Source organism: Bos indicus x Bos taurus, chromosome 23 (assembly GCF_003369695.1).
Source record: "Bos indicus x Bos taurus breed Angus x Brahman F1 hybrid chromosome 23, Bos_hybrid_MaternalHap_v2.0, whole genome shotgun sequence".
Classification (NCBI taxonomy): Eukaryota; Metazoa; Chordata; class Mammalia; order Artiodactyla; family Bovidae; genus Bos; species Bos indicus x Bos taurus.
In genome coordinates this window covers 38,545,439-38,573,286 of record NC_040098.1, presented here as the reverse complement: position 1 = coordinate 38,573,286, position 27,848 = coordinate 38,545,439, and the positions used below count along the sequence as shown (strand labels likewise).

General features: G+C 46.9%; 1 protein-coding gene across 1 annotated transcript in view; it reads left to right on the top strand.

Annotated features, from left to right (window-relative positions):
• The first annotated feature begins 2,350 nt into the window (after positions 1 to 2,350).
• The window catches only part of E2F3 (E2F transcription factor 3), an 82,792-nt gene continuing 57,294 nt past the window's right edge, over positions 2,351 to 27,848 (top strand). Inside the window, exon 1 of the mRNA XM_027524293.1 lies at positions 2,351 to 2,599. Within this exon, the coding sequence (XP_027380094.1) occupies positions 2,582 to 2,599 (18 nt within the window). The 5' untranslated portion in view covers positions 2,351 to 2,581. The remainder of the gene's footprint in view (positions 2,600 to 27,848) is intronic.

The following is a 27,848-nucleotide window of genomic DNA, read 5'->3' as shown; positions in this document are numbered from 1 at the left end:
CAGGAAGGGGGAAACCCACGATTTAAAGGGCTCAGTTTCCACCTGCCAGGCGTCATTTGCAAGGTCCAACTTGCCTTTGGCACACACTTGGGAGAATCTCTCGCCGTCGTTCACCTATTACGGTTACTGGTCAAACGAAAGTGAGTCCCCGAAAAGTGTCCCCTTGGTCACCTTGACAATTTCCAAAAGCGAAACTTGCGCTCTAGGTTAAATCCACACTGAGTCTGCGGGGCGCGGAGTCCTGCCCAGGTCAGCAGCGCCCGCCCGGCTGGAGGGCGGGGACGGGGGAGGAGCCTGTACAAGGCGTGGTCTTCCGTGGGAGAGAAGGCAGACTTTACCCCCCACCACCAAAAACCCACACTGCGTCCCAGCCAATCAAGGAAGAGTATGCAAATAGAGGCCCTGTCACCCCGACAACCGTGATGCGCGGCAGCCAATTGGAACCGGCAAGTCGCGGTCCTGCTCCACGATTGGGACGGAAGGAATGAGACAGAGGCCCAATGGGCTGTGGGAACGGTCCTCGGCGGGTTGAGGGGCGGGGATATGCAAATATGGTTTGAAAAGCCGGCGGGAAATCTGAGTTTCGCGGGAGGACCTTGGCGCGTAAACCGTATCCCTTCATTCATTGTCAGCAGCAGCTTCCTGGAGCCATTTTTCAGCTGCCGGCCGCAGCACTCGGGCAGCCGCCGCCGCCTCGCAATCCATTGCATCGGCCGCCCCCGACGCCTCCATCCCCCCTCGGGGCCCGATATCCGTGCGGCCGGGACCCTCCTCTCTCCAGGGCCCCGATTATTTTTGGCCCCCGGGGCCCGTGCGGTGCGGAAAAATAAAAAGAAAAGAGAGAGAAGGGGCTCGGAAGCGCCGGGCGGGGAGGAGAGAAGGAGGAGAGACTTGGAAACTCCGACTGCAAATAATAAAAGAAATTGCAAACAATACGTTAATATTACCATAGCAATAAAAAGAGCAGGAGCGAGAGATGAGAAAGGGGATCCAGCCCGCCCTGGAGCAGTACCTGGTGACCGCCGGGGGTGGGGAGGGGGCGGCTGTCGTCGCTGCGGCCGCTGCAGCCTCCATGGACAAAAGGGCACTGCTAGCCAGCCCCGGCTTCCCCGCCGCCGCCGCCGCCGCCCCGAGCGCGTACATCCAGATCCTCACCACGAACACTTCCACCACCTCCTGTTCCTCCTCCCTCCAAAGCGGCGCCGTCGCCGCCGGCCCCCTCCTCCCCAGTGCCCCCGGCGTGGAGCAGACCGCTGGCAGCCTCATCTACACCACGCCGCACGGACCCTCCGGCAGAGCCGGGCTGCTGCAGCAGCCACCAGCGCTGGGACGCGGCGGCAGCGGCGGCGGCGGCGGCCCTCCGGTAAATGCCCTCCCGTCCCCACCGTCCCCAGCCCGGGCGGGAGGTGGGCTCGCATTGCGCGGGGTGGTGGGCGCGCTGCGGGCCGCCCTTGGTGGGGAGCGCGGGGCCGAGCGTCTCGGGCCTCGGCGGCTGCCCCTCCAACGAGGGTTTATTGTTAAAGACTCGTGTGTTGCCCCCCGCCAGCGCCCGGAGGGTCGGGGGACTCCGCCGCGAGCGCAGGGCGGCGGGGATCGCCTTGGCGCGAACCACATCAAACACTCCGAAACTTTTCGCGGCCCCCCCTCCTCTTCTTTTCCTGCACTTTTCCCTACCCCCACTCTCCCCTCCCCTCCAACTCGAAGCTTCCTCTTTCTCGGGCGTAGGAAGGGGTCACGCCCCGGATGGAGAAGGGGGTGGAGGAGGGAGTAGGGAACTGGGGAGTGGGAGACTCCGGGGGGTGGAAACCGGGGTGGGGGCCCTGGGGGTGATAGCCCCCCCTTCCGGCCTCCAAGGCCCGTTGGCAGCCGGGGGTCCCTAAGGCGTGCTCGGAGTGCAGGGGCTCTGCCAGGTTGCGCTTTGACACATTTGGGGATCTGTTAACTCCCGGCAACAAAGGGGCTGGGGGGAGTGGAGGCGGGCGGTGGAGCACGGATCCGGGTGCCGGCGCGGGCGTGGGCTGTCTAGCGGGTGAGGGGCTCGCGGGCTGGCGGCCCCGGCCTGGGCGCATCCCGGCGGTGGCCGCGGCGGCGCCCGCGTGGCCCGAGCGCCCGGGCCTTCCTCGCCGGGCCCCGGGCCTGCCCTTGACCCGCCTCTCCCCTTGCCCCTTCCTTCCCCCCGCCCTGTCCCCCTCTCCGCCCCCCGGCGACGGAGGGCGGGGGCAGCCGTGTTCCCGTCCCGCCGCCTGGGTCTGTCCCTCTCCCCGGGACCCGCCGGTGACGTTTCGCACACGTGCGCGGAGGACGCGCCTGTGACTGGGGAGGAGGCGGCGGCGGCGGGAGGGGGCGCTGGAGGGGGAGAGGGGGCACCCACTTCCTCCTGCTCGCCGGCTCCCTGGCCTGGGACCGTCCCGGCGCCCTCGCACCCGCCCCCGGCGCGGCCACCCTCCCTCTCCTCTCCCCGGCACCCCCCCCCTCCACGGGCGCCCGCCCTCGCCCGGCGCCGCCGGTCCGCTCGGCCCTCCGGGCCCCCTCTCCAGCCGGCACCCCCCACCTCCCCCCCGGAGCCAGGCTGGTTTCGGAAATGCCCTTACAGCAGCAGGTTAGTGACCGGGACGGCTCGGGGGGCCGCCGCCGCCGTGGGGGCACAGGATTCTGCTGGGGGGCTGGAGCCGTGAGGGTAGGCGGTTGAGCGGGGTTTTGGAGTGGGAACGGGGGGTTGGGTGCTCGAGGGAAATGAGTAAGCAAGAAAAATGTAACTAAGTAAATGCCCCGGCCTCCGGTTCTAGGAACCCAGGGGGCAGGAGTGTCCGCCCCAGGGGGTGGGTATGGCGTTTACGTGGATTTTTTCCTAGGGGGGCCGAGGGATGGGCGATCGGAGGGGGGCTTCTCGCCGATGGCCGAGTTGAGCTCTGTTTTCTGTCTTCCTTCCCTTGTGCTGGAGGGGGAGGGGGGCGGGTCAGAGGGTAGGGTGTCTGTAGGATTCCCAGGCCACCCGCCACCCCCTCCCTTTGTCCCTGTAATTTATAAAGCGCCTTTGAGAGATGATTTAGGTCAGTATGCGGCTTCTTTTTTTGTTGATACTAGAAAGAAGTGTGGCCGGGAGGTCTTCCCCCTTTCTCCTTTTCTCTCCTGCATTCCCTTCCTCCATGCCTCCAGTCTTCTCCCTCGTGGTGAGGCTTGGCCCCCACGAGGCTAGAAACGAACCAGACCCAGTTTTGATAAATGGTGGGTTGGTCGTACCCAACGTTGACCTCACCTTGTCTCGGCTCCGAATGGGCTGAAATTTGGGGAGACTCGGGATTCTGCAGAGGTCTTTAAGAGCGGCAGCACCCAGGCAGCACTTCGGGGGCAAGAGATGGGTCTGGGAAGAAGGAAATATTTTATTTCCTGACTTTTCTCAATTTCTCCTCGAGTTGGGTCTTTAGTGCTTTTCAGCCCCGGAGATACTTGGTAGGGATGTGTGATACCTTCTCAGTCAAAGGAGCTCTCACCGCGTTTAGTGACTAGGGTCTGCCAGCAGGGGGGAAAAGAGGATAGGACCTGCTCACACATACGGTATCCACTGTGCCGGATTCTGTCACAGAAATATGCCACGCTTTTACTGACATTAAATACTATTACTGACCTTACCTAAACAGGCTTGGATATATTTCAAGCATATATGCCCCCTACTCAGTTCTGCTCCTATATCATAAACCTAATCTGAAACAACCAGCTATTGACATACTTCTGGGATTTGATGCAGATTTATGGGAGGGTAGTTTTGATCATGGGAAATTGCAAGACCACCGGTTTGGTTTTTTTTTTTTTAAACTTTTGAATTTTAGCCCACTTGGGCCCAGTCTTTGAAACTGTGTAGCCAAACTTCTCTGTAGTTCATTGTATTTAAGTATAGAAAATTACCCTCACCACCTTCCAAGCTATTTCAAAACTTTATCCTCCTTTTCATGAGATGATTATTCTAAAGACACGAAAACTGTATATAAAGTTTGGTTTCTTTTTTTTTTTTTTTTCTTATCAAAATTGTATTAGCCCTCTATTTAAGTCTTGAACTTTTGTTGATATTCTTTCCCTAAGCAGGAGAGACAGCTCGGGGAGTGCTAAGTGATTGGCTGAGCAAAGAGATCATTTAAACACTTTCCATCCAAAACAGGTTGAGAAATCCTGTTGAGGTTGCCAGAGTTGCAGACCTACCTGGTTCTGATTTCCACGTTCTGTCTTTGGAATTTAAAACTAAGAGCATACTCTTCACCTTTTTTTTTTTTTTTTTTTAATGTGGAAAAAATCCATATGTATATGTGTATCTATTATTTGTATATATATTATTTATATATATATATATACACACACACACATTTAGTACCGCCTTACTGCTGCAATTGCCTGTGTCATTTACAAGTCATCAGATCTTAGGCAAATAACAATCTCTCTCACCAACACTACTGTAAAAAAAGGGGCAATAAGAAATATGAACATGAAAGTTTTTTTTAGGGTTAAATATGACAGTGCAAGTAAAACACTTAGCACTGAACCAGGCAAATAGTAGATGCCTAATAAAATGGATATCCAGAAATGTTATTTTTTTTTTAACTTAGAGAAATAATGTAAGAACCTGTGCACACTGCCCCTTTGTTGACATGTATGAGTAAAATGGCTAAAACTCTTTCTAAAGTGGTACATAACATACCTAACTGAGTTTTTAAATCCATATGTCATGGCGATCTTCAAGAATGGATAAAATAAGGACACATCACTAGGACAGGCCTGTGTTAGAGATGGCGGTGATATACTACCGCAGCATAAGCTTGTGGCTTGAGTTGTGACAAATGTAGATCAACTCACCCTCACTTTCTGGCCTTGCCCTTCCCTTAATCCCAGGGACCTACCATCCGTGGGTGCAGCCTGTGCTCTGTCGCTTTTGTAGAACTGAGCTCTTCATCATTGCCATGGCATAGACATGCACCAGGTAAACCCAGTTTCAGATGACGAGCTGTTGGACACAGAACAGATCTAGGGAAACCAGAGTCAACAAGCACTGTCTTCTAGAACTGAAGGGGCTTCATCATTTTCTGCCTTTGCTAAAAAGCAGCTGAATGAGTTCATCCCACTTCTAGAAAGTTTGGGATCTATTAATGCAAGCGACAATGACCTGTCACATCTGATTTAATTTGATCCAGCCAGAGCAACCCGCTGATTAGACTTTGGGAAGAAACCCACAATGCTTGAAATTTCCGTGTAAGAATGGAGAAACCATAGATGCTATAGCTGAGTCTTTTTTTCTTTTTTTTTTCCTGTATGAGTATAAAAGAAGAAAAATGCTGGGTTCCTGTGGTTCTGTACTCAATAATCTTGCTTCTGCTGAGATAGATGGTTAGTGCCAAGTTTAAGCTAGGAGAGAATTTTTAGTCACTACATACCCCAAAATGGAAGTTTTAATATAATGCAGTGCCCAGACTCGGGCAGTACAAATAGCTCTACTATAATCAGTACCCATGGTGCCACTCTAATCATCCTCTGAAACAAAGCACTCTTAAATGTGGCTCTGTGAGCTAAAGAACCCAAGCTTGCGACCAGGAAAGGATTTTTTTTTTTCTGTTTTTCTATAAATCGTCACCTTGTGTAATACTTGGAAGAGTAGATTCTGAGATTAATGTTGTGTTGTGTAAAAGCTAACTTGAAAACAGAAAATAATACTCTAAGCTTAGACATGAATAAATAACAGCACCTGGAGATTGAAAGGTTATAGAGAAAAGTGGCTTTTATTCTCATTTCTTACAGGTATAATGCATAGTTGTCTTTTATTGCCATTCCCAGCGATACACCATCCATACCTTTAGCCTACCTCCAAAGGACCTGGACCCATTTGGCAAGGCTTCAAATATTCATAGTTGATTTTCTGGCTGCTTTTCTAATTTGACATGAGTTACATATATTCCATTTGTATGTCCAGTTTTCATCCACTTTCCTAGGCTGACCAACCCCCATTTCTTTTTTAACCATCTGCTTTCTACTAACATTTTAAACTAGGATGAGTGAAAAATCAACCACCGCCTGTGCTCACTAAATCATGTCCCTCCTAGATGTACGTGAAACCACCACAAATAGTGCGTGGCAAAGAAGGTAGCTTGCAATTCTTATCAGACGCTCTGTTTCATTTTAGTTTTTAAATAGAGGAACTTCCCTGAATTCTTTGAGGTACTAAGCATGTGGTTTAATGCATATTTTTCATGCTTGTTAGCAGCTTAAAAATAGTGTTTCGAGTACTGTATTTACAATGGCTGAGAAGCATTTTTTTTTACACTAATCATTTTTCAGGGGACTAAGAAGGCCAGCTAACTGGGAAAGCAGTGAGTATAGGAAACCACCAATGGTATCTTCTTCCTCCTACCCTGACCCCCTCTTTGGCTTCCAAGAGTGACTTGGAAAATGTATCTTACCCAAGGACAAGTTGTACAGCAGAAGAGACAAAAAAGCAGCAACTGGGATGGGGTCAAGGAATCCACAAAGGTGACGGTGGGGATAATACAGAGGGATCACACATACAGCTTCTGCATCAGTAAAAGGGAAATTGGTTTGTTTTCTGTTGTCACTTTTGCTTCACACGCTCTTCCCCCAAAGCAATGCATTTTTAGAACGCCAAGAATGCGTGGGTTACAAGGATGTATTCTCAGGTTGCCTCCAACCTTAACTGCTGTGGCGGCTACGGTCATCTATAGTAGGGGTGCCCAAGCTCCCGGATCAAAGAGGTAAACCCCCTGGTCACCAGGTTGTAATCACAAAGCCTGTGTACCTTGCTTTGCTGGAGAACCTGAGTGAAACAGACCACTGCTTAGGTTTACATCAGCGGAGGTTGATAGAACAGACAGCTGATGGAATAGAGAGGAGTTCAGAGGAGGTAGGAAGAATAAAAGTGATTGACTTCTGTCTGCTTTCTATTACTTTAGCCCAACTGTCTGGGGCCATTTCTAGTGTCCCAGCAACATTCTTATAACAAGTCTTACAATTAGCACAGCTGATAATTGATATTCTTGATGGTCTTTGAATCATAACATGTGAGAGCTGTAAAAGCAAGAATCATCATGTGACCCAATGCCCTTCATTTCACAGGTGAGGAAATTAAGACCCAGTGCAGTTGAGTTACTTACCCAAGGTCACAAGCTAACTAGCGACAAAGCCAGAACTGAAACCGGAGACTTGAATTCTTAGAAGCCTCATTCGCCAAGAGAGTTAACTGTGTCCCATGTGCCCTGTATGGGAAAATTGGGATGAGTAGAATGTATTTTAGATTGCCTTCAGGAATGGTTACACTTTTTGAAAATAGACACAAACAAAAGTGTCCTTTGAACAGTTGGCTTTAGAGTAACAGCTCATTCTCAAAGATACAAAATAAGCGAAGCTCCTTTAGATGTTCAGTGAAAGGGAATTAAAAAAGAAAAAAACCCAGAAGGAATGACTGACTCATAGAAACGTGATAGTAGCATGTTTAAAGCTTTCTGTGTTATTTGCAGACTTCTGTGGATATGACACTTCCGGTGCTCGGAAAGTGAAACATACACTTCACTGAGAATAGAACCTGGAAGGATTTTTGCCATCGTCTTTGGGAGAGGGGTACGCCGTAGCTCTGGTGTTGGAGGTCTGTCTGGGCCGTCCACATCCTGGGTGACTGCTGTGCTTTTCAGAGGTCAGGCGCCCTTGCCTAGTGACCTTAGACCAGGTGCCCTGCCGTCTTTGAAGATTGCTGGCTAAACAGAATGGCCGGTCAGTTTAACTCTTTCAGAGGAAGTCCTCATCCCCTAAAAGCCAGAACTAATTTCCTTAAAACCTCTTCTTTTAACTCTTGAAATTGAGAAAGCCTAAAAATAGAATCACTTCAAGCCCTGAAGCCCAAAAGTGAAACATAATCCAGTGTGGCGGTAGTCCACTGACTAGGAGGCAGGGATATGGCTGGTCTATAATCCACAGACCAGAAAGGTGCTACCTGCAGGTACAGTCTCGATCAGGGCAACTGTTGGTGAGACCTGTGGTCAACAGTGAAGCGGATTTCCCCTGAAGGACTCTATGGAGGATGGAGTCCATCTCAGAAAGCAGGGGAGCCAACCACCCTTGGTGCTCCCAGCCAGCTCATGCCTGGCTACCCAGGAGATCCCGTTGGCTCCTTCAGCCTGACTGCTGAGAAGGGCTTCTCCGAGCTCTGGTTTTCATGATCCTGAATGTTGCAGCTCTGGACACTGGGGGTCACGGGAGGTCCACTCAGAGCCTGTAGACTTCACCCCTCCCTGGCCCCTTTTCTGTGTCTGATGCTTTGAGGCTCCAGAAATAGAACCCGAGCAGCCACCCTGTGGCCCCATCCATTCTGAGCCTTTCTGGGTTTGGTGGCCCTTAGGAGAGCTGAAAGCTTCTATGTACCGAACCCATGCCCTCCACCTAAAGGGCAAAGTAAACTAAATGATTCAGACGATGGAGCGTGAAGCCAGTGTCTGGGTTCTTATTCTTTCACCAATGTGTCACTGGGCAAATCCGCTTAACCTCTGCATCTTCATTTCCTCCCCTGTAAAATGGGGGCATCATCCTACCTACTTCATGGGATTGGGAAGATTAAATGAGTTCATGCCGTAAGGTGTCTAGACCAGTGCCTGGCCCATGGGAAGGATTCAGTGGATTCCTGATGGAATTGCTTTTTCTGTTTAGGACTGTCTCTCGGGCCCTTCCTCCGGTGGTTTATTTTCAGAACCAGCCCCAGTGTTCATCCAAAACCAGTGATGCCTCTAAAAATGACGGTGATGGGGAGGAACAGTGAACCGCGAGGCGGGTTCTCCTAAACATATTCTTCAGGATTTTTGTATGTCTTTATAAATTGTGCATGGACTTGGGAGAAAGAGCAGAAAAATAAGCTCTTTATTATAATAGCCCTCTCAGTAGTGATAGTTTCATGACTAGAAATTTTATTTCTGTGATGATCTGTGCTGTGAAAGTTGCAACTATTAATGTGATGTCACTTCTGTACAGTAAACGAGGGCTTAAGACAGAATGGTGGAGATCAGGATGTCTGAGGTCTCTGGGCCCTGGCAGGATGGGGAGGACCCCATGTCGGTGTAGGGGAGGGGCTCTGCCTCTGGGCCCCGCTCTCCCTTTCTCAACCCCGGCTGGCAGCGCCCGGTGGTTCCGTGTGTTTGCCTGTTCCTCCCACTTACCCCTCACCTCTCCCTCTGCCTGGCGTTTATAGAAGGATGCTAGAGTGACTTATCAAATTAATTACAACCTCCTCCCTACCGTTTGAGGTCCCGGGAAATCTTGCCCTTCCCGTTCTTCTTCCCAGCTGGGATGCTGGCGGGTGCAGCGTTTAAGGTGCTGCTGCTCTCCTTTGTTGTTCAGTCGCTCATTCATGTCCAACTCTGTGACCCCGTGGACCACAGCTCGCCAGGAGCTTTCTCTCATGCATGTATTTGCTCGTTCCTCTCGGCCCTTCCCGGTGGCCTATCAAGGACACGTCCTGCACAGGGCCTCCCCTGATTCCCAGGGCCTCGGGTCCCCTCCCCTTCCTCGAGTTCCTGCTTCCTTCCTTCCTGTAGCACATTTTAGTTCACCTTCCATCCCCATCAGCGGTGCCCTTGACTTGCTCTTCCTCCAAACCCACAAGCTTCAAGAAAACCAGCCTGTGGTTTGTCTTCATGTTGCCCTTGCCATGGCTTCTTCATCGTGGATGCTCAATTATTTGAGAAGAGGCCTTTTCATCAGGCAGCCATAGTGTGCTTGACACCCCAGTCTTCCTGTCGAGGATGCAAAAGAAGTATGAGGTGTGCGATCCACCCACTCTTTGAGTTTACAGTCTGTTTGGGGAGCCAGGCTTTAAACACAAGCTGAGTTGCAGGCAAGACTAAACAGGAGTCGGGAGGAAAACACGACTCATCTTGTCCTCGGATGTACAGTGTCGGCAGGACGTGCCTGCCGGGCCGGCAGAATGGGGAGGCCATGGCTCCCGTGGTCACCAACCTTAGAGCACGTGCAGCTGTACTTCTGGATCACCTGAGCAAGGAGGAGAAATACCCCATCTAGACGTGAGATTTTGAAAGTGTCCCAGGTCATTTTAATGTGCATTCAGTTGGAACCTCTGGACTAGGTGGACAGGGAGGGCTGGGGAGGCTGATCATGGCTGGGAAGACATCTTGAAGCCAAATAGGGAGGTGGGAAGTAGGCATAAGGAGACCAGCTAGACTGGCATCCATAACGGAAATATTCAGACCTAACACTGGATACATTGGGATGACTGGTCTAGAATAGAGATTGCCTTCCTGCAAGGGCCGGGGGTATGGGAAAGTGAAAGTGTTAATCCCTCAGTAGTGTCCAACTCTTTGCGACCCCACAGACCATAGCCCACCAGGCTCCACTGTCCATGGGATTCTCCAGGCAAGAATACTGGAGTGGGTAGCTATTTACTTCTCCAGGGGATCTTCCCCACCCAGGGATCAAACTCAGGGCTCCCGCATTGCAGGCAGATTCTTTACTGTCTGAGCCACCAGGGGGGGAATAAGTGGCATGGGGGTTGGTCTTGAACAGAGAAGAAATGCCCTTTCTGAAGAGTGCCAAGGGACCCCGCCCCAGGTGATGGTTGCCAGAGGGGAAAGCAGGCCGCGTTTGTTGCCAGGTCTTCAAGTGTCTTAAAATGGCCAGGAATCTACCAGTTTTTAAATGTTGGCTCAATTAAAAAGGAAAATGTGCAAGCCAAACAAAATAGGTCTCTAGGCCAGATCTGGCTTTAGCTCTGCCTCTCAGCAGTCTCTGGTCTATGGGATAATAATAGCTAATGTTTATCAAGTGCCCGCGCGTGGAGGCCACTAAACTAAGTGCTCTACGTGCATTAGCACATTATCCGTATAACCTGTGAAGTGGGTGTCATTATCATGCTTATTCTTCACAGGAAGAAGCAGACAGTGAGGGGTTAAGAGGCTAGCTCAGGGCTCCACTGAGGAGTGAGGCAGGTGAAATTGAACCCAAGGAGCCTGGCTCCAAGGTCTGCTTGTTCCTGGTCTTTATCCTCTATGGTCTCTGTTATGGTAATAATTCTATAGTACGGACCCCAGATACCTGTCAAAAAGAAGAGATCCAATGTTTTTTTTCTGAGCTACTCGAGAATAAGAATTGCCTGCAGCGTGTGTTCCAGATGCAGATTTCCAGGCACTTTCTCTACCCTCAGAGACGTGCCCTGGCCTTCTGGAACATTTGGGAAACACTGCTGCAGGTGGTTGAGCACAAGCAAAGGTTCTTGTAGCTGGAGTGACCTGCAGAATCAGGAGCTGCCTACAGAATCCGCGCACATTGCATTCATCCCAAGTCCTTCCTCACAGACCCCAGAAACGTGGGCAAGGTGCACCGGTATCCCATACCTACCCTTGTCCCAACTTCTGGATTTCTAGCTCATTGCCAAAGGCAAACCATCCAAAGAAATGTGACCCAAAACCCAAAGGAGGTAAAACAAGGACTTCCCGAAAGGCTGAGAATCTTAGGGGGTCCAAGGGAGCACTGCTGCCTGGCACAGCACCACTGGGAACCAGGGCAATTCACTGGACATCCTGCCCTTGAGGGATTTGCTTTGGCTGATAGTAGGAAGGCTTTCCATTCTGTTGGGTCTGGGCTTGCCTGGAACAGGTTACCACCTGGACAAAAAGCCAGAACTCCCCCTGGAAAGAGAAGTGGGGCATACCCTTTAGAGCATGGGAGCTACAGTGTCGATGAATCTAGAAGCAGGACAGCAGCAGGGATGGTGTGGAAGGCAAGATGGAAGAGAGAAGAAATAGATGGCCTTGGCTCCCCACATGGTTAGCTTATGGGGCTGAAAGAATGGACTGAGTTTTTCCTCCATCAGGGTTTGTACCACGTGGAGGGAATGATGAGTTTGGAATGTGTTGGCTGTGAGGGATGCCAGGGGCCACCCAACTTTCAAAGAGGCTGGGACCCAGCACTAGAAATATGGCTTTGGCACAGAGGTTAGAGGGGAAGGCTTGATGAACAACAGCCAGCCAAGAACGATCTCCCTAGCTTAAAAAAAAAAAAAAAAACTGTGGTGCTGCAAAAACCTTTCATTTTCACTTCTCCCTTTATAATATGAAAACGAGACAGATTCATCAGGTTGATTTGGGCGGGGGGAGGATCAATACTGTCAGGGCTCCCAGAGACGAGCCATCAGTTGTTATTTATGACGTGCTTTCCCAGGTCTGGGCCTGGCTCCTGGCTGCTTTGAGAAAGCCCACAGTTTGCAACCTCTCAGAGCAAAGACGAGCCAGCTGGAGAGAGCTGTGCATAGAGAAAGGTCACATAATTATGTCTTGAACTAAGATGGCTTTTTTGACCATGATTTCCTAGGCTCTCTGATTTTATTTAAAAAAAAAAAATCTTGGATTTATTTTCTTAAGCCCTCGCATATTAAAGTTTAAAAATGAAAGAGCCATGTAAATTCTTTGTTATTGATTTTTAAATATGTAACTTGTGTTTAAGCCTGTTTGCAATAACCCTTGAATTGACCGATTTTTGTTGGTGTGGTGTATACCCAAACTTGTGATGATTCCACTAATAATGTGGTAAAGTTTTCAACCTTTTCTATTCCTGTTTTCCTTGCCAGCATCTCAGACACTCTAATCCTGGAATTGGTCTTTAGGAGGGAGGTTTTCAACTCTGGGGACCCATGGCATTGGTTGTGGGGTACGGAAGGAGCAGAGGGCTTGGCGATCTGGCTCCAGAAATGGGCCCTGTCACTTACCAGCCTGTGATCCTTCACAAATTCCATCTATGAGCTGTAACTACCAAAAATAGTGTTCCTGTCTCCTTCCGTAATTGAAAGGATTCAATGAGCTATGTTTATAGGAAGTGTACTGTGCATTCCTAACTTAGTGTATACACCCCACCTCCCCTCCTCCATGGTAGGAGCTCTTGAGAATTGATTACATCTGAATTCTCAGTGTTTTTAACCATTGGAGGGAAAACAAACTACAGGACAGATACTGAGCACTGAGCTGACTGGGTTCCCAGTATTCTGGGTGCTCCAGTGACTAAGATACTCTTGCCTTCAAGTTCATCAGGAGATCAGTTTAGTCGCTCAGTCATGTCCGACTCTTTGCTACCCCGTGAACCACAGCACGCCAGGCCTCCCTGTCCATCACCAACTCCCGGAGTCCACCCAAACCCATGTCCATTGAGTCGGTGACGCCCTCCAACCATCTCATCCTCTGTCGTCCCCTTCTCCTCCTGCCCTCAATCTTTCCCAGCATCAGGGTCTTGTCAAATGAGTCAACTCTTTGCATCAGGTGGCCAAAGTATTGGACTTTCAGCTTCAAAACCAATGAACACCCCAGACTGATCTCCTTTAGGATAGACTGGTCGGATCTCCTTGCAGTCCAAGGGACTCTCAGGAGTCTTCTCCAACACCACAGTTCAAAAGTGTCAATTCTTCAGCACTCAGCTTTCTTTATAGTCCAACTCTGACATCCATACATGACCACTGGAAAAACCATAGCCTTCACTAGATGGACCTTTGTTGACAAAGTAATATCTCTGTTTTTTAATATGCTGTCTAGGTTGGTCATAACTTTCCTTCCAAGGAGAAAGCATCTTTTAATTTAATGGCTGCAGTCACCATCTGCAGTGATTTTGGAGCCCCCAAAAATAAAGTCTGACACTGTTTCCACTGTTTCCCCATCTATTTCCCATGAAGTGATGGGACCGGATGGTCTTAGTTTTCTGAATGTTGAGCTTTAAGCCAATTTTTTTACTCTCCTCTTTTCACTTTCATCAAGAGGCTCTTTAGTTCCTTTTCACTTTCTGCCATAAGGGTGGTGTCATCTGCATATCTGAGGTTAGTGTTATTTCTCCCGGCATTCTTGATTCCAGCTTGTGCTTCCTCCAGCCCAGCGTTTCTCATGATGTACTCTGCATAGAAGTTAAATAAGCAGGGTGACAATATACAGCCTTGACGTACTCCTTTTCCTATTTGGAACCAGTCTGTTGTTCCATGTCTAGTTCTAACGGTTGCTTCCTGACCTGCATACAGGTTTCTCAAGAGGCAGGTCAGGTGGTCTGATATTCCCGTCTCTTTAGAATTTTGCACAGTTTATTGTGATCCACACAGTCAAAGGCTTTGGCATAGTCAATAAAGCAGAAATAGATGTTTTTCTGGAACTGTCTTGCTTTTCCGATGATCCAGTGGATGTTGGCAATTTGATCTAGGGGAGATGAAAGGAGTTTTTCAGTAACTAAGATGAGAGAAAAGATGGTGAGGGCCCTAAGAGAGTATGGATGAAGTTTCTTAGGCATCCAACCTGGGGGCGAGCACGGATAAGGATTTTGGAGGTTCAAAACTGGAGCAGCGTTTTGGCACCGTTGACACTTTGGCCAGACTCCTCCTCGTGGTGGGCAGGTGGTCCCATGCACCTTGGGGTGTTGAGCAGCGTCCCTGGCCTCTGCCCACTAGATATCTGTAGCACCTTCCAGTTACGAGAAGCAAAGTATCTCTGGACATTGCCATTGTCCCTTGAGGGTAAAACCCGCCCGCACCTCTCCCTGGCCCCCTCCCTGGGCCTGTTGATGAACCACTGAACTAGCTCTTTAACTTGGGCATGCTCAAGCCCCACATGGAACCACATGGAACCCCAGCACTGGGATCACTGTCCACCACTGAAAGATGATACAGAAAAAACCAGCTCTGTGTAGCCAGCAAAGCCCTGCCTGTTTTATGATCAGGCAGGCGCACTAGGAATGGGCCACTCGAAGCCCCTCCCTAACCTGGAGAAGAAGAGATCAAAGTCTGCAGTTCCAAGAAGGCCAAAGAAGTTTTGCATTTATCATTGACTCAACTGGGTAATTAAGAAAAGACTTTCTGAAAAAACAGGGACCTTCTGCTCGGGACCAGCTTCTCCACTGATAGACTAAGGACTTGGTCATATCACTTACTTTCCAACCTGTTTCCTCACCTGTTAAGTGAGGAGAGTCAAGGTTTCCATCTCGTAGGTAACTGTACAAATTGAGCGCCCAGCGCTGGCCACGTACACTCCGAGATATTGGTTGTCATCATGTGTATCGTTATTGCTGTTGCAGTCATTGCTGTCAAGCTGAGCTTCCCTCTCAGGGCAGTTCAGCTATTAAAAACCATTCCCTTCGTTGCTGGTGTTTCCACAGGAACTTTCCTTGTACCTCTATCTCCGTGCCAGTCCCAGTTTCCACCATGGGGCAAACTGATCCATTTGACTTACTTAGCAGGTATGTTTGGGGCACTGAGTATATATGTCAGCCCCCATTCTAAGTTCTGGGATGCAGCAGGGTAGGCACAAAAATCCCCTGCCTTCATGTGGTTTGGATCACGATTGATGAAAATTTTGCCACATTTTGGCAAAATAGCCACCTCCCCCCAACCTCCTACTGTTCCTTTTTTTTTTTTTTTAAATTGGAGGATAATTACTTTACAATATTGTGGTGGTTTTTGCCATGCATCAACATGAATCAGCCACGGGTGCACATGTGCGCCCGTCCCCCTCCAGCCTGACACCTCTCCTTCCACCTCTCTCCCCACCCCATCCCTCTGGGTTGTCCCAGAGCACCCGTTCCTGTGTTAGATGGATCCTGTTCTGTTTTTTTTTTTTTTTTTACAATGTTCTTTCTTAAATCAATGGTTCTAGATCAGCAACAGCACTCAGGCTGTTAGAAATGCAAATTTTGGATTTATATCCTAGACCTACTGACCCAGAAATTCTGGGTGTGGCCAGCAGCTTGGGGTTTGACAGGTACCCCCAGCCCTGGGTTGAGAGGCACGGTTTGGGGAAAGATGCCCCTCAACAAAAAGGACTAGGGGAAACCAAGGTCTGAGTTGGGCTGTGTTACGTGCTGCCATCAGAGAGGGAGTTGCCCATAAAATGTGTATGTGAATCGCTCAGTCATGTCCAACTCCTAGTGACACCATGGACTCATGGTAGCCCGCCAGGCTCCTCTGTCCATGGAATTCTCCAGGCAAGAATACTGGAGTGGGTTGCCGTTGCCTTCTCCAGAGGACCTCCCTGACCCAGGGACCATACCTGGGTCTCCTGCATTAGAGGCAGATTCTTTACTATCAGAGCCACCAGGGAAGCCCTGCCCAATATAGTACATTTCCAAAAACAGCAGAGCTTATGAAAGACAGTCTTAGATGTATCAAGACAGTTCAAAACTGGCAGCGTGCTTTGATCTCTTCCGGGCCTGGCCTCCCTCCTTGAAATAGGAGGATCCTGCAAGCCACAGCGCAGAACTCAGTCACAGACATTCTTAGCCTTCTTTGGGCTTTTCAGCATCCTGTGAATGGGAAAACTGCTTCCTTCCCTTTTCTCCAGAAGCTTGTGATGTGTGTGTTTGACAGTTATGCTCCTTCTTTTAATGTCTTCTCTTTTAATCATCCTCTTATCTATCTGAAAGTGAAAGTGAAAATGAAGTCGCTCAGCTGTGTCTTGACTCTTTGCGACCCTCTGGGCTGTAGCCCACCAGGTTCCTCTGTCCACGGGGTTTTCCAGGAAAGAATACTGGAGTGGGTTGTAATTTCCTTCCCAACCCAGGGATCGAACCCAGGTCTCCTGCACTGCAGGTATCTACCACCTGAGCCACCAGGGAATCCCATTCTTTTCTATCTAGCACCAGTAAAAAAAAAAAAAAAACCCTCACATCATAAGCCAGCTAGATGGACCAGGCTTCCCTGAAGATGAAATGGTAGCTCTCCGTACTCGTCTGGTAATTTGGGTATTTAAAGATACCATGAGGAGTAAATGAAACGAGAGACCCTGGGCCAGCGTCCAGCCTGGAGCTGGGCACACAGTGTCCAGCCATTTGATAAATTCCCGCCCCTGTTCCCAACTCATTATGAAAACCAATAAAGGCATTAAATAGATACCACAGTTATTTGTGTGAAAAGCTTTTGACTATAGACAGTTTGAATGAGTATGAATAACCATCATATAAATTATAACCCAAATCATGGAATCAGAAGTTTTGATCTGTTAAAACTTGTATTAAATATGTATGTAATTAAATAAACTTTAGAGACTTAAAAGAAGTAGATGTTACCTGATTTTTCTCTTTTTTTTTTCATGAAAATGGATTTTTTTTTTTTTCCTTTGTCTGAAAGACATGTGGGAACTTAGTTCCCTGACCAGGATTTGAACATGCACCCTCTGCATTGGAAGCATGGCATCTTAACCACTGTACTGCCAGGGAAGTCCCAAAGATGGATTTTTATTTTTTTAAAGCCCTAATCAGATTAACAGAAATTCTTTACTTCTGCACTAACCCAAACCTGGTTCTGTTTATATGGAATCTGTTAATGTAAGAGCCATCTTCAGTTTACAAATGCTAATTAATTACTATTATGTTGATTATGTTAAAAGGCGTGTTTGAGATGGACTGATGGTTCCTTTTGATAAAGGGTTGTGTCTTGAAAATGCACGTGGAAGGTTATAAAGCTTTTCTGTGGTCCAGCTTGGACCTGTTGCTGTCTGCTTCTACAAGTGCCTCTCTGGCCATCGTTAGGCCTTTCCTCCCCCCACTTCCATCTGCCCACCTTCAGCCAAAACAACTTCTGGTTACAATGATGTCTTTCAGTTTGCCATTTGTGGTTGATTGTATTATAGAGGTTGGGAAAGTAAGGCGAGCAGTACTCATTTCTTGCTTCCTGCCTTGCTCGAGAATAAGGATCAGCTTTTCTCAGTCCTTGACTTTGAGCGTTCACTCCTGTATATGGTTAAGGGTGGCCAAGGTGTGGCCCTGCAGTGCCGCCCCTCTGAAGGTCTGTTATGACGCGGTGCCCACCGCCCTTTCCAAAACCAGGTCTGGGAACCAGGGTGTGGGCTTCCCCTGTGCCGTGCAGAGTAAAAGAAGTATCTAGACTAGAAGTAAAAGACTAGAGCCATGCTGGCTGCATAGTTGAGTTTCATAAATATTTTTTTGATGGATCTAAACAAGCATCATCACATTTGACAGTAACAGGTTACTGAGCGCTGGAGTTTTGCTGTAATAGAAGAATAATGTTACAGTGGTCAGCTTGTGGGCTGCCGCTTTGAAGTCAGCTAAATCTCCGGCTCTTTGCACCTTGGAGAAGTGCACTCAATCAGACTAGACATAGACCCCAACTTGGCACGATTAAGGACTTTATTTATTTATTGCCCTGGGGACTACTTGGTGTAAATCAGAGTTCTGGAGGTTGATGAACTGGAATGCAAACTTACTAATTTACTCTGAGAAACATAACTGCCAAGTGGACAGTTGCAGAAATTGGTGTTGCCTTGGGTTTGCAATCAGAAGGTTATTAGCTGAGTCAGAATATGGGGTTTGACTCATCCTGTTAGCATCTTCCCACTGTGCTGGCTCCCCTCTGGAGCTCACCTGCAGGGTCGGGAGGCCTGCCTTCTGCTGGAAGAACATAATGGACACTGTCATTTACTCAGGCGTCCCGTGGTGTCTGTTAGGATAACACTGACTTTGTTGCCTTTTTTAAGGGAAAATACTTGTTTTTAGTCCAGGTTTGTTATTTAAAGAAATCAAAGATGGTCTAAGTCAGTGAAGTAAAATTTGAAATACCCTCTCCACTCCCTCCTAGTCCTGCTTCACTTTCCAGAGGTGACTACCACAGCTTGGTTTGTCCCTTTTATATCCACTTGCAAATATATATGTTATATGCAGATGCAAGTTGCAGCTTGCAGTTTGTACTTAACAGGTATTAGATGCATTTCCATCTTAATGTCCGTTACACCTTGTATGTGACAGTCACTCAGTCGTGTCTGACTCTTTGCAACACCATGGACTATACAGTCCTTGGAATTCTCCAGGCCAGAATACTGGAGTGGGTAGCCGTTTCCTTCTCCAGGGGATCTTCCCAACCCAGGGATTGAACCCAGGTCTCTCGCATTGTAGGCAGATTCTTTACCAGTTGAGCCACCAGGCAACTGCTGCCCATTATATGGGATATGCCACAATGTAGTTAATTCTTCCTATTTGATTTTTATTCCTAACTTTATAAACGGTTGTACACTGAATATCCTTGTACATATGTTTTTGTGCGTACATGTATTTCTGAAGGTTAGATTTCTTTAAAAATTTATTAATTCAGGTATAGTTGATTTAGAATATTATATTCAGGTATACAACATAGTGATTCAAATTTTTTATAGATTACACTCCATTCAAAGATCTTATATGTAGACTTCTATACATATATTGAATTTGTAGATTGTATTGTATATATTATATTGAATATGTAGATACATTCATATCTATGAATGCATATTCATATTATATTGCGTATGTAGATTTCTATACATATATTGAATTTCTGTCACAGGGCACTTATAGTAAAATGCTGGATGGTTGTTGTTTAGTCACTAAGCCACCTCTGGCTCTTTTGCACCCTCATGGACTATAGCCTGCTGGGCTCCTCTGTCCATGAGATTTTTCTAGGGAAGAATACGGGAATGGGTTGCCATTTCCTTCTCCAGGGGATCTTCTCGACCCAGGGATTGAACTTATGTCTCCTGCATTGGCAGGTGGATTCTTTACCACTGAGCTACCTGGAAACCCAAAATGCTGGATAGATAGGGCCAAATTGTCACCGATTAAAAGCCAAAGCAACTCTTCTTCCTCTCACCAGTATGGAGAATGCTTCTTTTCTCATACTCTTTACAATGTGAGATCATGTTAGTTGTTTTGCAGTTTTGCTCATGATGATTTTGCTAGAAATGCTAGATTCTATCTCTTGATTCTTGTTTTGTGTTTCTTTAATTATACGACTGTCATCACCACCACTGCTGCTATTATTACTGCTGCTGGTTAATAATATCTGTTGGATGTTTTATGTGACAGGATTGTTTTAAGCACTTTAAATGAAATTTACTAATTTAAAGTTCAACATCCCTGTGAATGTGCTATGATTATTGTTGTGATTTTACAGATGATGAAAGAGAGAGGAATTAGTCAATTTAAGCATCTCTGCCTAATGTATTTCTGAGTTGCTTCTTTGAATCCTTTATCATTTGTGTTTATACAGCTATTTATAGTTTTACTGATTTATTGGAGCTTCTCAGATACTGCACTTGCTCTGTATGTATGTGTGTGCACACGTGTGTGTACTAAATATTTTTTTTGCCAGTTTGTCGTTTTTCTTTTCTATGAGATGTATTTCTCTGTACAGAAATTCTGCTCATTTTTTAATATATAAAATTATAGTCTTTACTTTTGTCAGTTTGGCGGCCCTTCCTAATCCCCAAATTATAAACTATTCTCCGTTTTCTTCTTCTGATCTTATAATTTTATTATTTTGATGCTTAACCTCTTTGGAAGGGGTTATGTGTAGGTGTTAGAGATCTGACCCCGTATTTTTCCCAGATGGATAGCTAGTTACACTAGTGCCATTTATTGAGTGGCTCAGCCTTTACCCGTGAATGTGAAATGCCACTTGTGTTGTGTGTGTGTGTACATGTGCGGCCTCGTGCACGGATCTTTGTTGATCAGTACCTGGACCTTCTACTCTGCTCTGCTGATATCTTTGTCTCTTTCTAAGGAAATACCATCCCTCTAAATACAGTAATTTTATGCTATGTTTTGCTATAAATTGGAAAAATCCCATCCCCTTTCATCTTATACTTGGTTTTTTCATTAAAATTGCTTTTTATTATTGAGTCATTATTGGTTTTCATTATTCATTCTTGCAATTGTACAGACTGGGGTTCTCTCTCCCCTCTCCACTGTCAATTTGGGGCCATAAGAAAGATAACAGTTGCCTACTTTATTGTGACTGAACCACCACCACAACAACCTGATTGAATAGTTTTGTGCACAAGGAATGGCAATGAGCATCTTAAATACATTATTTCATCTTGTAAAGCAACCCTCCCTCATCTGTCAAGGGGGAAGGTGAGGCTCAGTGGTTAAGCTGTTTGTCCCCAGCTACATTTCCAGACGAAAGGATTTCAAACCTCTCTCTTAACTCTGATGCTCCCTGCCCACCCCTAGACACGTGGAGTCTCTTCATGGGATACCTACAGGCCTTTGTCTGGGGGTGGGTTATCAAGTGTTTCCATGTTCTGCGGGGCAGTTGATGGCACTTAAGCAGTCTTTATTGTGTGAAGAAGACCTAACAAGATCCCTCCTAAGGACTCAAACATTGGGGCAGCAAGAGTTGAAAGACCTGGCTTTGCCAAGAGTAGTTTTTCCAATTTAGGATGAGTCAAGGTGGGGCCACAGTGTAAAATATAGAAAGTGAGAGGAGAGAAATCACTTAGCAGATGCTTCTTAGGCTGGATACTGGTTTAACTCATCCTCGGCTCTGAGAGCATCTTTGGGTCAGGGCATGGATCATACAGAGGTGAGGTATACACAGTCCTGGATGTTAAAGGAGAGGCATTTTGATGGAAGAGGCCACAGACAGGACTCTGGGAGCTTCTACAGTTTCAGAGAAAGGGCAGCACGTGTTGGAGGAACAAAGGCCTGCAGAGATCCTAAGAGAAGGGTTTAAATAGGGATGCTTTCTCTCTCTGTCTAAATCCATCTACCTACCAATCTATGGGGCTTCCCACGTGGCGCAGTGGTAAAGAATTCACCTGCCAATGCAGGAGACACAGAGACACGGGTTCAATCCCTGGATTGGGAAGATCCCCTGGAGTAGGAAATGACAACCCAGTTCAGTATTCTTGCCTGGAAAATTCCCTGGACAGAGGAGCTGGCGGGCTACAGTCCACGGGGCTGCAAAGAGTCGGTCATGACTGAGCAACTGAGCACCAGTCTAAGACGCCCTGTCCCACTGCTGGTTGCCTCTGGATTCAGTTTCTCTCAGGTGCCTTCTGTGGGTTTTAAGGGTGAAAGTAATTTTCTTCAGAGAACTTTGAAACTGCCTCCCAAACAAGTCCAGCTGAGCTCCCACCAGGAGTCGTGGAAAAGTAATCCTATTTATTAGTAGTAGTATATTGATTTTGTGTGTAAAATGGACCCAGAGGCCTGTGACAATGAGTCCATTTGAAATTATAATTTAAAATACCTAACAGAATAGCCGGGCAGAACTACCACCCCCTGAATGTAAATTATTAGATGCTTAGTGAATTTCTCGTGTGCAGTAAATTGGCAATCAGCAGGTCAAATTTTGTTTTTTAATATCCTAAATTCTTTCATTTTTTCCTTTTCTTCAACAGTCACAGGTGTAAGGATAGAGGCGTAGCTATTAAATCTCAGGGACCCATATAAAAATAATAACATATAGTTGTGCTTTGTTGTTCACTTGTTTAATCAGTCCACTTTACCATAAAACACAAGGCACTTCATCAAAGAATTCTTTTGCTGCATGACTGCACTCTTAATTTTGTGAAAACTTGCAAGGTTTCCTTCCAGACTGAAAGGTAAATGTATGATTACTTTATTACCTATTTAGCACTGGCTGCCCGGCCTTGATTTTAGGTCTGCAGTTATGGCTGGTACATCCGTTTCAGTCCCACCTGCCCACTGGGCAAATCTTTCCAATCACCACCTAGTGTCCCAGGACTGTGACTCCCAGGTGGGCCTCGGGGCTGCTCTGGTGGTGACCACGTGGTGCGGGGAACTCTGATGCCCTGGCTTCACCTCTGCTGACCTGAGCTTTCCCTCGCTCCTGGGGCTGAAGTTTTAACTCTGCCCACTCTATTAGCTGTTCTTCTCCATCTTTCTTTTAAAATATACTTTCACTTTTTCCTTCCCATCCACACCCCCCGCCACCCCCAATACAACTGCCCCGGCATCCTGGCTTTTTCCATTCTAGACAAATGATCTGTCCACTGTAACTGTAGCTCCGTTGTGCTGATATCTGTTGAAATTAGACCTAGAATCTAAATGCGGCTTCATGGAATGATGGATGAGAGAGACATTTTTCTCTTCGAACAGCCTGTGATCTACTGCTACTCCAAACCACCTATCTGTAACTTCCCCACGATGATACCTGGGGGTGGGGGGGTGTTGGGGGGAAATGGGGAAAGGGACTTAGAATTAAAAGTTCTGTATAAGGCACTGGGTTAGCTGGTTTTGCCTCCATAATAAAGCAGCGGGGTGTTGCCCACCATTGCTAACTGCTCCCTCCCCTCAAGCATATTGAATGGACTTCAACCTCATTGCATTTCTTATCCTGTGATAGGAATCGAGAACCTTCCCTGTATTCACACCCACTGCTGCTTCTTACCCTAGTGTGACTTTGTAACCTAAAGATGAAACGTTTCGCTTGTGCTTTAGGGAATGTGCTGCCCAAATGTCATTTTCCTTTAGAAGTTCAAAACAATAATTGGGTCCCGAAACTACTCCTGCAAAGATAGGTGTGTGACAAATATGACTGTGTTGGAGGCAGGCCAGACTGCGTGGTGATTTCTTGGGAGGCTGCTTAGGAAAGAAGGATGGACCAGGGCCCAGCTGGCAGAGGGGTTTGCTGGGGGGTCAGGCTTCTCGTGGGGACATGGGGCCTGGTGGGGCTCACAGCCTGGAAGGGCCAGATCAGTTCTTTCACACCTTGGCTCATTTCTGATTTGTCAGGTGTGAGCCATCTTTATGGCCTCCTTCCGCTCAGATCCCCTGTGACTTTGTCCACTAAGCTACAGGGGTACTTGGGGGCTCAGGGTAGCCGTTCAGCTGCACCCATGCATTGGGTGTTCCACTGGAGGTGACTGGGACCCTAGCAAGGAGGGGAAACCACTGAGGGCAGGGTCCTCCCTTCAGTCACCACACCCTTTCCCAGCCAGACTTGATGTCGCTCACTTCTCCTCTTTTCAAGTCCTAAGGGTTAATTATGTTGTTTACTGTTTACATTTGCATTCCTGATAGTGCTCTTTCACAGTGAGTTGGCTCCAGTTCATTTTCTAGTCTAAGTAGATCTCAGAAGCAGGGTGTGGTTCTTCTGGCCTTTGAGATGGGCACAGTTCAAGTGCAGCAGGCCTAGAGAATGCCACAGTCATTCAGAAATCGCTGAAAATCTCCGCCTGCCCGCGGCAGGGACTTTGGTCCCTGCCATCTAACGACTCACTGAACTGAAATTTAAGTTCTTGCAGCGATTCTGAGAAATACTGAGAATTGTTATTTCTGGGTTGCAGGTGAGGAAAGGAAATGAAGGTCAGAGACATTTAGTGACTTGTTTTTCCCCTCAAGGTTAAGAGGTTGAGGTTAAGAGGTTAGAACTTAGCAGTTACTTAGTTTTAAAATCTCTGCGCTGTGGGGGCTCAGCAAAGTTACTTCGCTTTTCTAGACTTCAGTTTACTCATCCATAAGGTGGGATAATTCATGGCCTGCATCTCCAGGTTGATGGAGAGACAGATGAGAAGGCACATCATAAAAGGTGACCAGAAGGTTAGGTCTTCCTAGATGGGGTGAGCAAGTAGGAGAGATGGGACCGAAAACAGATCTCCAGTCTAAACCTTGCATTAGTGCTCCACTTCCTCATATAAAGAGAATTAGAGGCGTCTTTAAATAGATAGACCTGTTGCATTTAATTATACTATAAATATGTTTAGAGCAATTTTGACCATCATGGATTCGGTGCAAATTTTGTTATAACTTTTTTCCCCCTTCTCTCTGTTATTCTAAGCTGAGCTGCAATGATACTTTTAAAAATTGCCAGGAGCTCAGGACTAGAGAGAGAATCAAGAGACTAAAGGTTCTCCTAGGCCAGTGATTCTCAACTGGAGCAATTCTGCCCTCCTGGGGATGGATATTTGACGGTGTCTGGAGACATTTTGGGTTGTCATAACTGCAGGTAGGAGGCTGCTACTGGCATCTGGTGGGCAGAGGCCAGGGATGTTAAGCATCCTGAAATGCACAGGGGCAGCCTTCCTTGTAGTAAAGGATTGTTGTTGTTTAGTCGCTAAGTTGTGTCTGACACTTTTGTGACCCCATGGACTGTAGCCCCCCAGGCTTCTCTGTCCGGGGGATTTCCCAGATAAGAATATTGGGGTGGGTTGCCATTTCCTTCTCCAGGATATCTTCCTGACCCAGGGATTGAACCCATGTCTCTTGCATCTCCGGAAGTCCATTATCAGGCCCCCAATATCAGCAGTGCTGAGGTTGAGAGGTCGTGCTCTCAGATAATCCTACTTCTATTGCAGTCAGACTTTCTTCCATTAATGCAGAATCATTTAAATCTTTTCAAACAAGGTGTGCTCATTTCCTAAGGTATAGTGTTTTCCACGTGAGCTGTCTTCTAAGTCCTGAACACTTTGGACCATGTCTCGGACTATAAGGGGAGGAGGAGACAGGAGAGGAAATTGTTCAGCTGTTCCTCGAGGTGTGTAAAGCATTCAAATCCAATCAATTTTTCTCAACAACTTTCTTTTTTGTGTGTTTCTTTCCCCCCACCAGGGTCATATAGCCTACATTAATGTTTTAGTTTTTGTAAGCACAAGGTAAACAGTAAGCTATACAAATAAAATGGGTTCTTAATACATTTTAATCGCTCTTTTTTTGTACAGGTAGTTTATGGCTTTTTGCTCCTACACATGGATTTCAGGGGAATTTTAATACTTATTCTTAAACTTTTAAATTTCTTTCAAATTGAATGACCATAATTGTTAGAATGAACCATCAGTTCTAATGGGAATCCTGTCAGAATAGCAGCTTATTTGAACTAGTCATGCTTTGAGCATGTGGTTTATTGAAGTTAAATTAGGAAGTTTAAATTCTAAAAAGAAATCTTACTTTTAAATCCTAATTTTGATAATTTTCCATTCTGGGATGTTAAGGTAAGTAGGATTGCCATATAAAATAAAAGATGCCACCAGATAAGTACTTTTAGTTTAAGTATGTCTCATGCAATATTTAGGATATACTTATAATAAATTATTTGCTGTTTGTGTAAAACTAATTCAGCTGAGTGTTCTGCATTTTTATTTGCTAAATCTGGCAACTCTAGTGATAGAACTCAGAGTATTGGAAAATACCAGGAAATTCCACTCATGTCTGGCATCTCCCTGCATAACTTCATCTTGGATGCTGTACTTTACAAAACTGTTAAATAATACGTTTCAGACAATTATTTGCCAAAAAGATGGAAATAATTTTCTGAAGGCAATTTGGAAAATTTGTTCTGTGATCCATCGATCTTTAAGGGTAGCTTGAATAAACTAGAAGTAATCTCATCTGAAGTTCAGAAGTGCCATATATCTGAGCTTAAAACTCAGCTTCAGAGATGAAACTTGGATGGGAGAGAATCCATTCTATGGTTTGACTTCCAGGGATTACCTGGAACTTAAATGAGGACTTAATAATCTCTAAACTCTTTCTGCTGCTCCTTTCAGTGCTGAAGGGCCAGTTACATCGAATGGAACAGGTAGATTGTAAAAGACTTTAGATTGGCTTTGGAAAATAGCAAAAAAAAAAAAAAAGCCAATCAAAATTCTTCTCTGAAAGACAGATTTTTTGTGGGACTTCCCTGGTGGTCCAGTGGTTGAGACTTTTCGCCTTCCAACGCAGGGGCTGCGGATTTGATCCCTGGTTAGGCAGCTGAGAAGCTAAGGTCGATCCCACATGCCTCGTGGCCAACCAACCAAAAAACGTCAAACAGAAGTAATATTTTAACACTCAATAAAGACTTTAAAAATGGTCCACATTAAAAAAAGAATCTTAAACAATAAAAGAATTTGCAAGAGTCTACGGAAAGCCTGCATGCCCAAGTGAGTCTTCTGTAACCTCCCTCTCAATTATCTACTGATAGCCATACTTACCCTTTGGGAGGAAAGCAGCTGTCATAGATGCCAACATCTTGTACGTCTTTGTGGCCTGGAAATGGGTCCATTGCAGAATGTTGCTGCCTCAAGGATGTTTTTGCCTCTGGAGGAAAAGCCAGCTGTGTCAACTGTCGTCACCTAACTGCACGTTCCCTTGGGTCCCATATCTTCTTCCTGCAGTCACCCTGTTTTCAGCCACCTCTGGTGCCAGCAGAACTGCTTTTTGCTTTCTCCCGAGGAGCTCTCTAGTGCCACACGCACTGCAGCCTACAAGTCAAGGGAGCTAACACCCCTAGAGGCAACCCTCCATTCCCTGGGAAAGGAAGGAAGCCATCAGTTAAATGGCCCTGCCTCCCAGAACAATTTTAGGGGGCATTCTGTTACCCATGGCTGTGAACTGGTCCACACTCTCTTAAACAATACACCTGCCTCCTGCCCGCTGCTGCCCACTTCTTCTCCCTGGGAGCACTTCCAAATAAACTGTTTGCACCCAAATCCTTGTCTCGGTTTTTGTTTTTGGAAATGTCTAACATTAAGACACCTGTTGCATTAGTTGCTAGGGCTGTCATAACGAAATAACCACTGACTGGGTAGCTTCAGCAATAGAAATTTATTTTTCAGAGTTCTGGAGGCTGGCAAGTCCAAGATCAAGGTTAGGTTCAGTTCAGGCCAGCAGGGCTGGTTTCTCCTGAGGCTTCGCTCATCTTGGCTTGCAGATGGCCACCCTCTCGCTGCCTCTTCTCATAGGCCCTGGGCATGTGGATCCCAGTGTCTCTCTGTGTGTCCAGATCTCTTCTTCTAATAGGGACACCAGTCATTGTGTTAGGGCTCACATTAACGACCTCTTTTTCACTTAGTCATCTCTTGAAAGATTCACTCTGAGGTACCAGGGGCTAGGGCTTCAACCTATGAATTCTGAGGTGGATGTTCTTCAGCCCAGAACACCTGTGAAGAAGAAAAGGTTGATGTAGAAAATGAACTGTTGTGAAAGTTAGTCACTCAGTCGTGTCCAACTCCTTGCAACCTCGTGGACTATGGCCCTCCAGGATCCTCTGTCCATGAGGTTCTCCGGGCAAGAATACTGGAGTGGGTAGCTATTCTCTTCTCCAGGGGATCTTCCCAACCCAAGGATCAAAC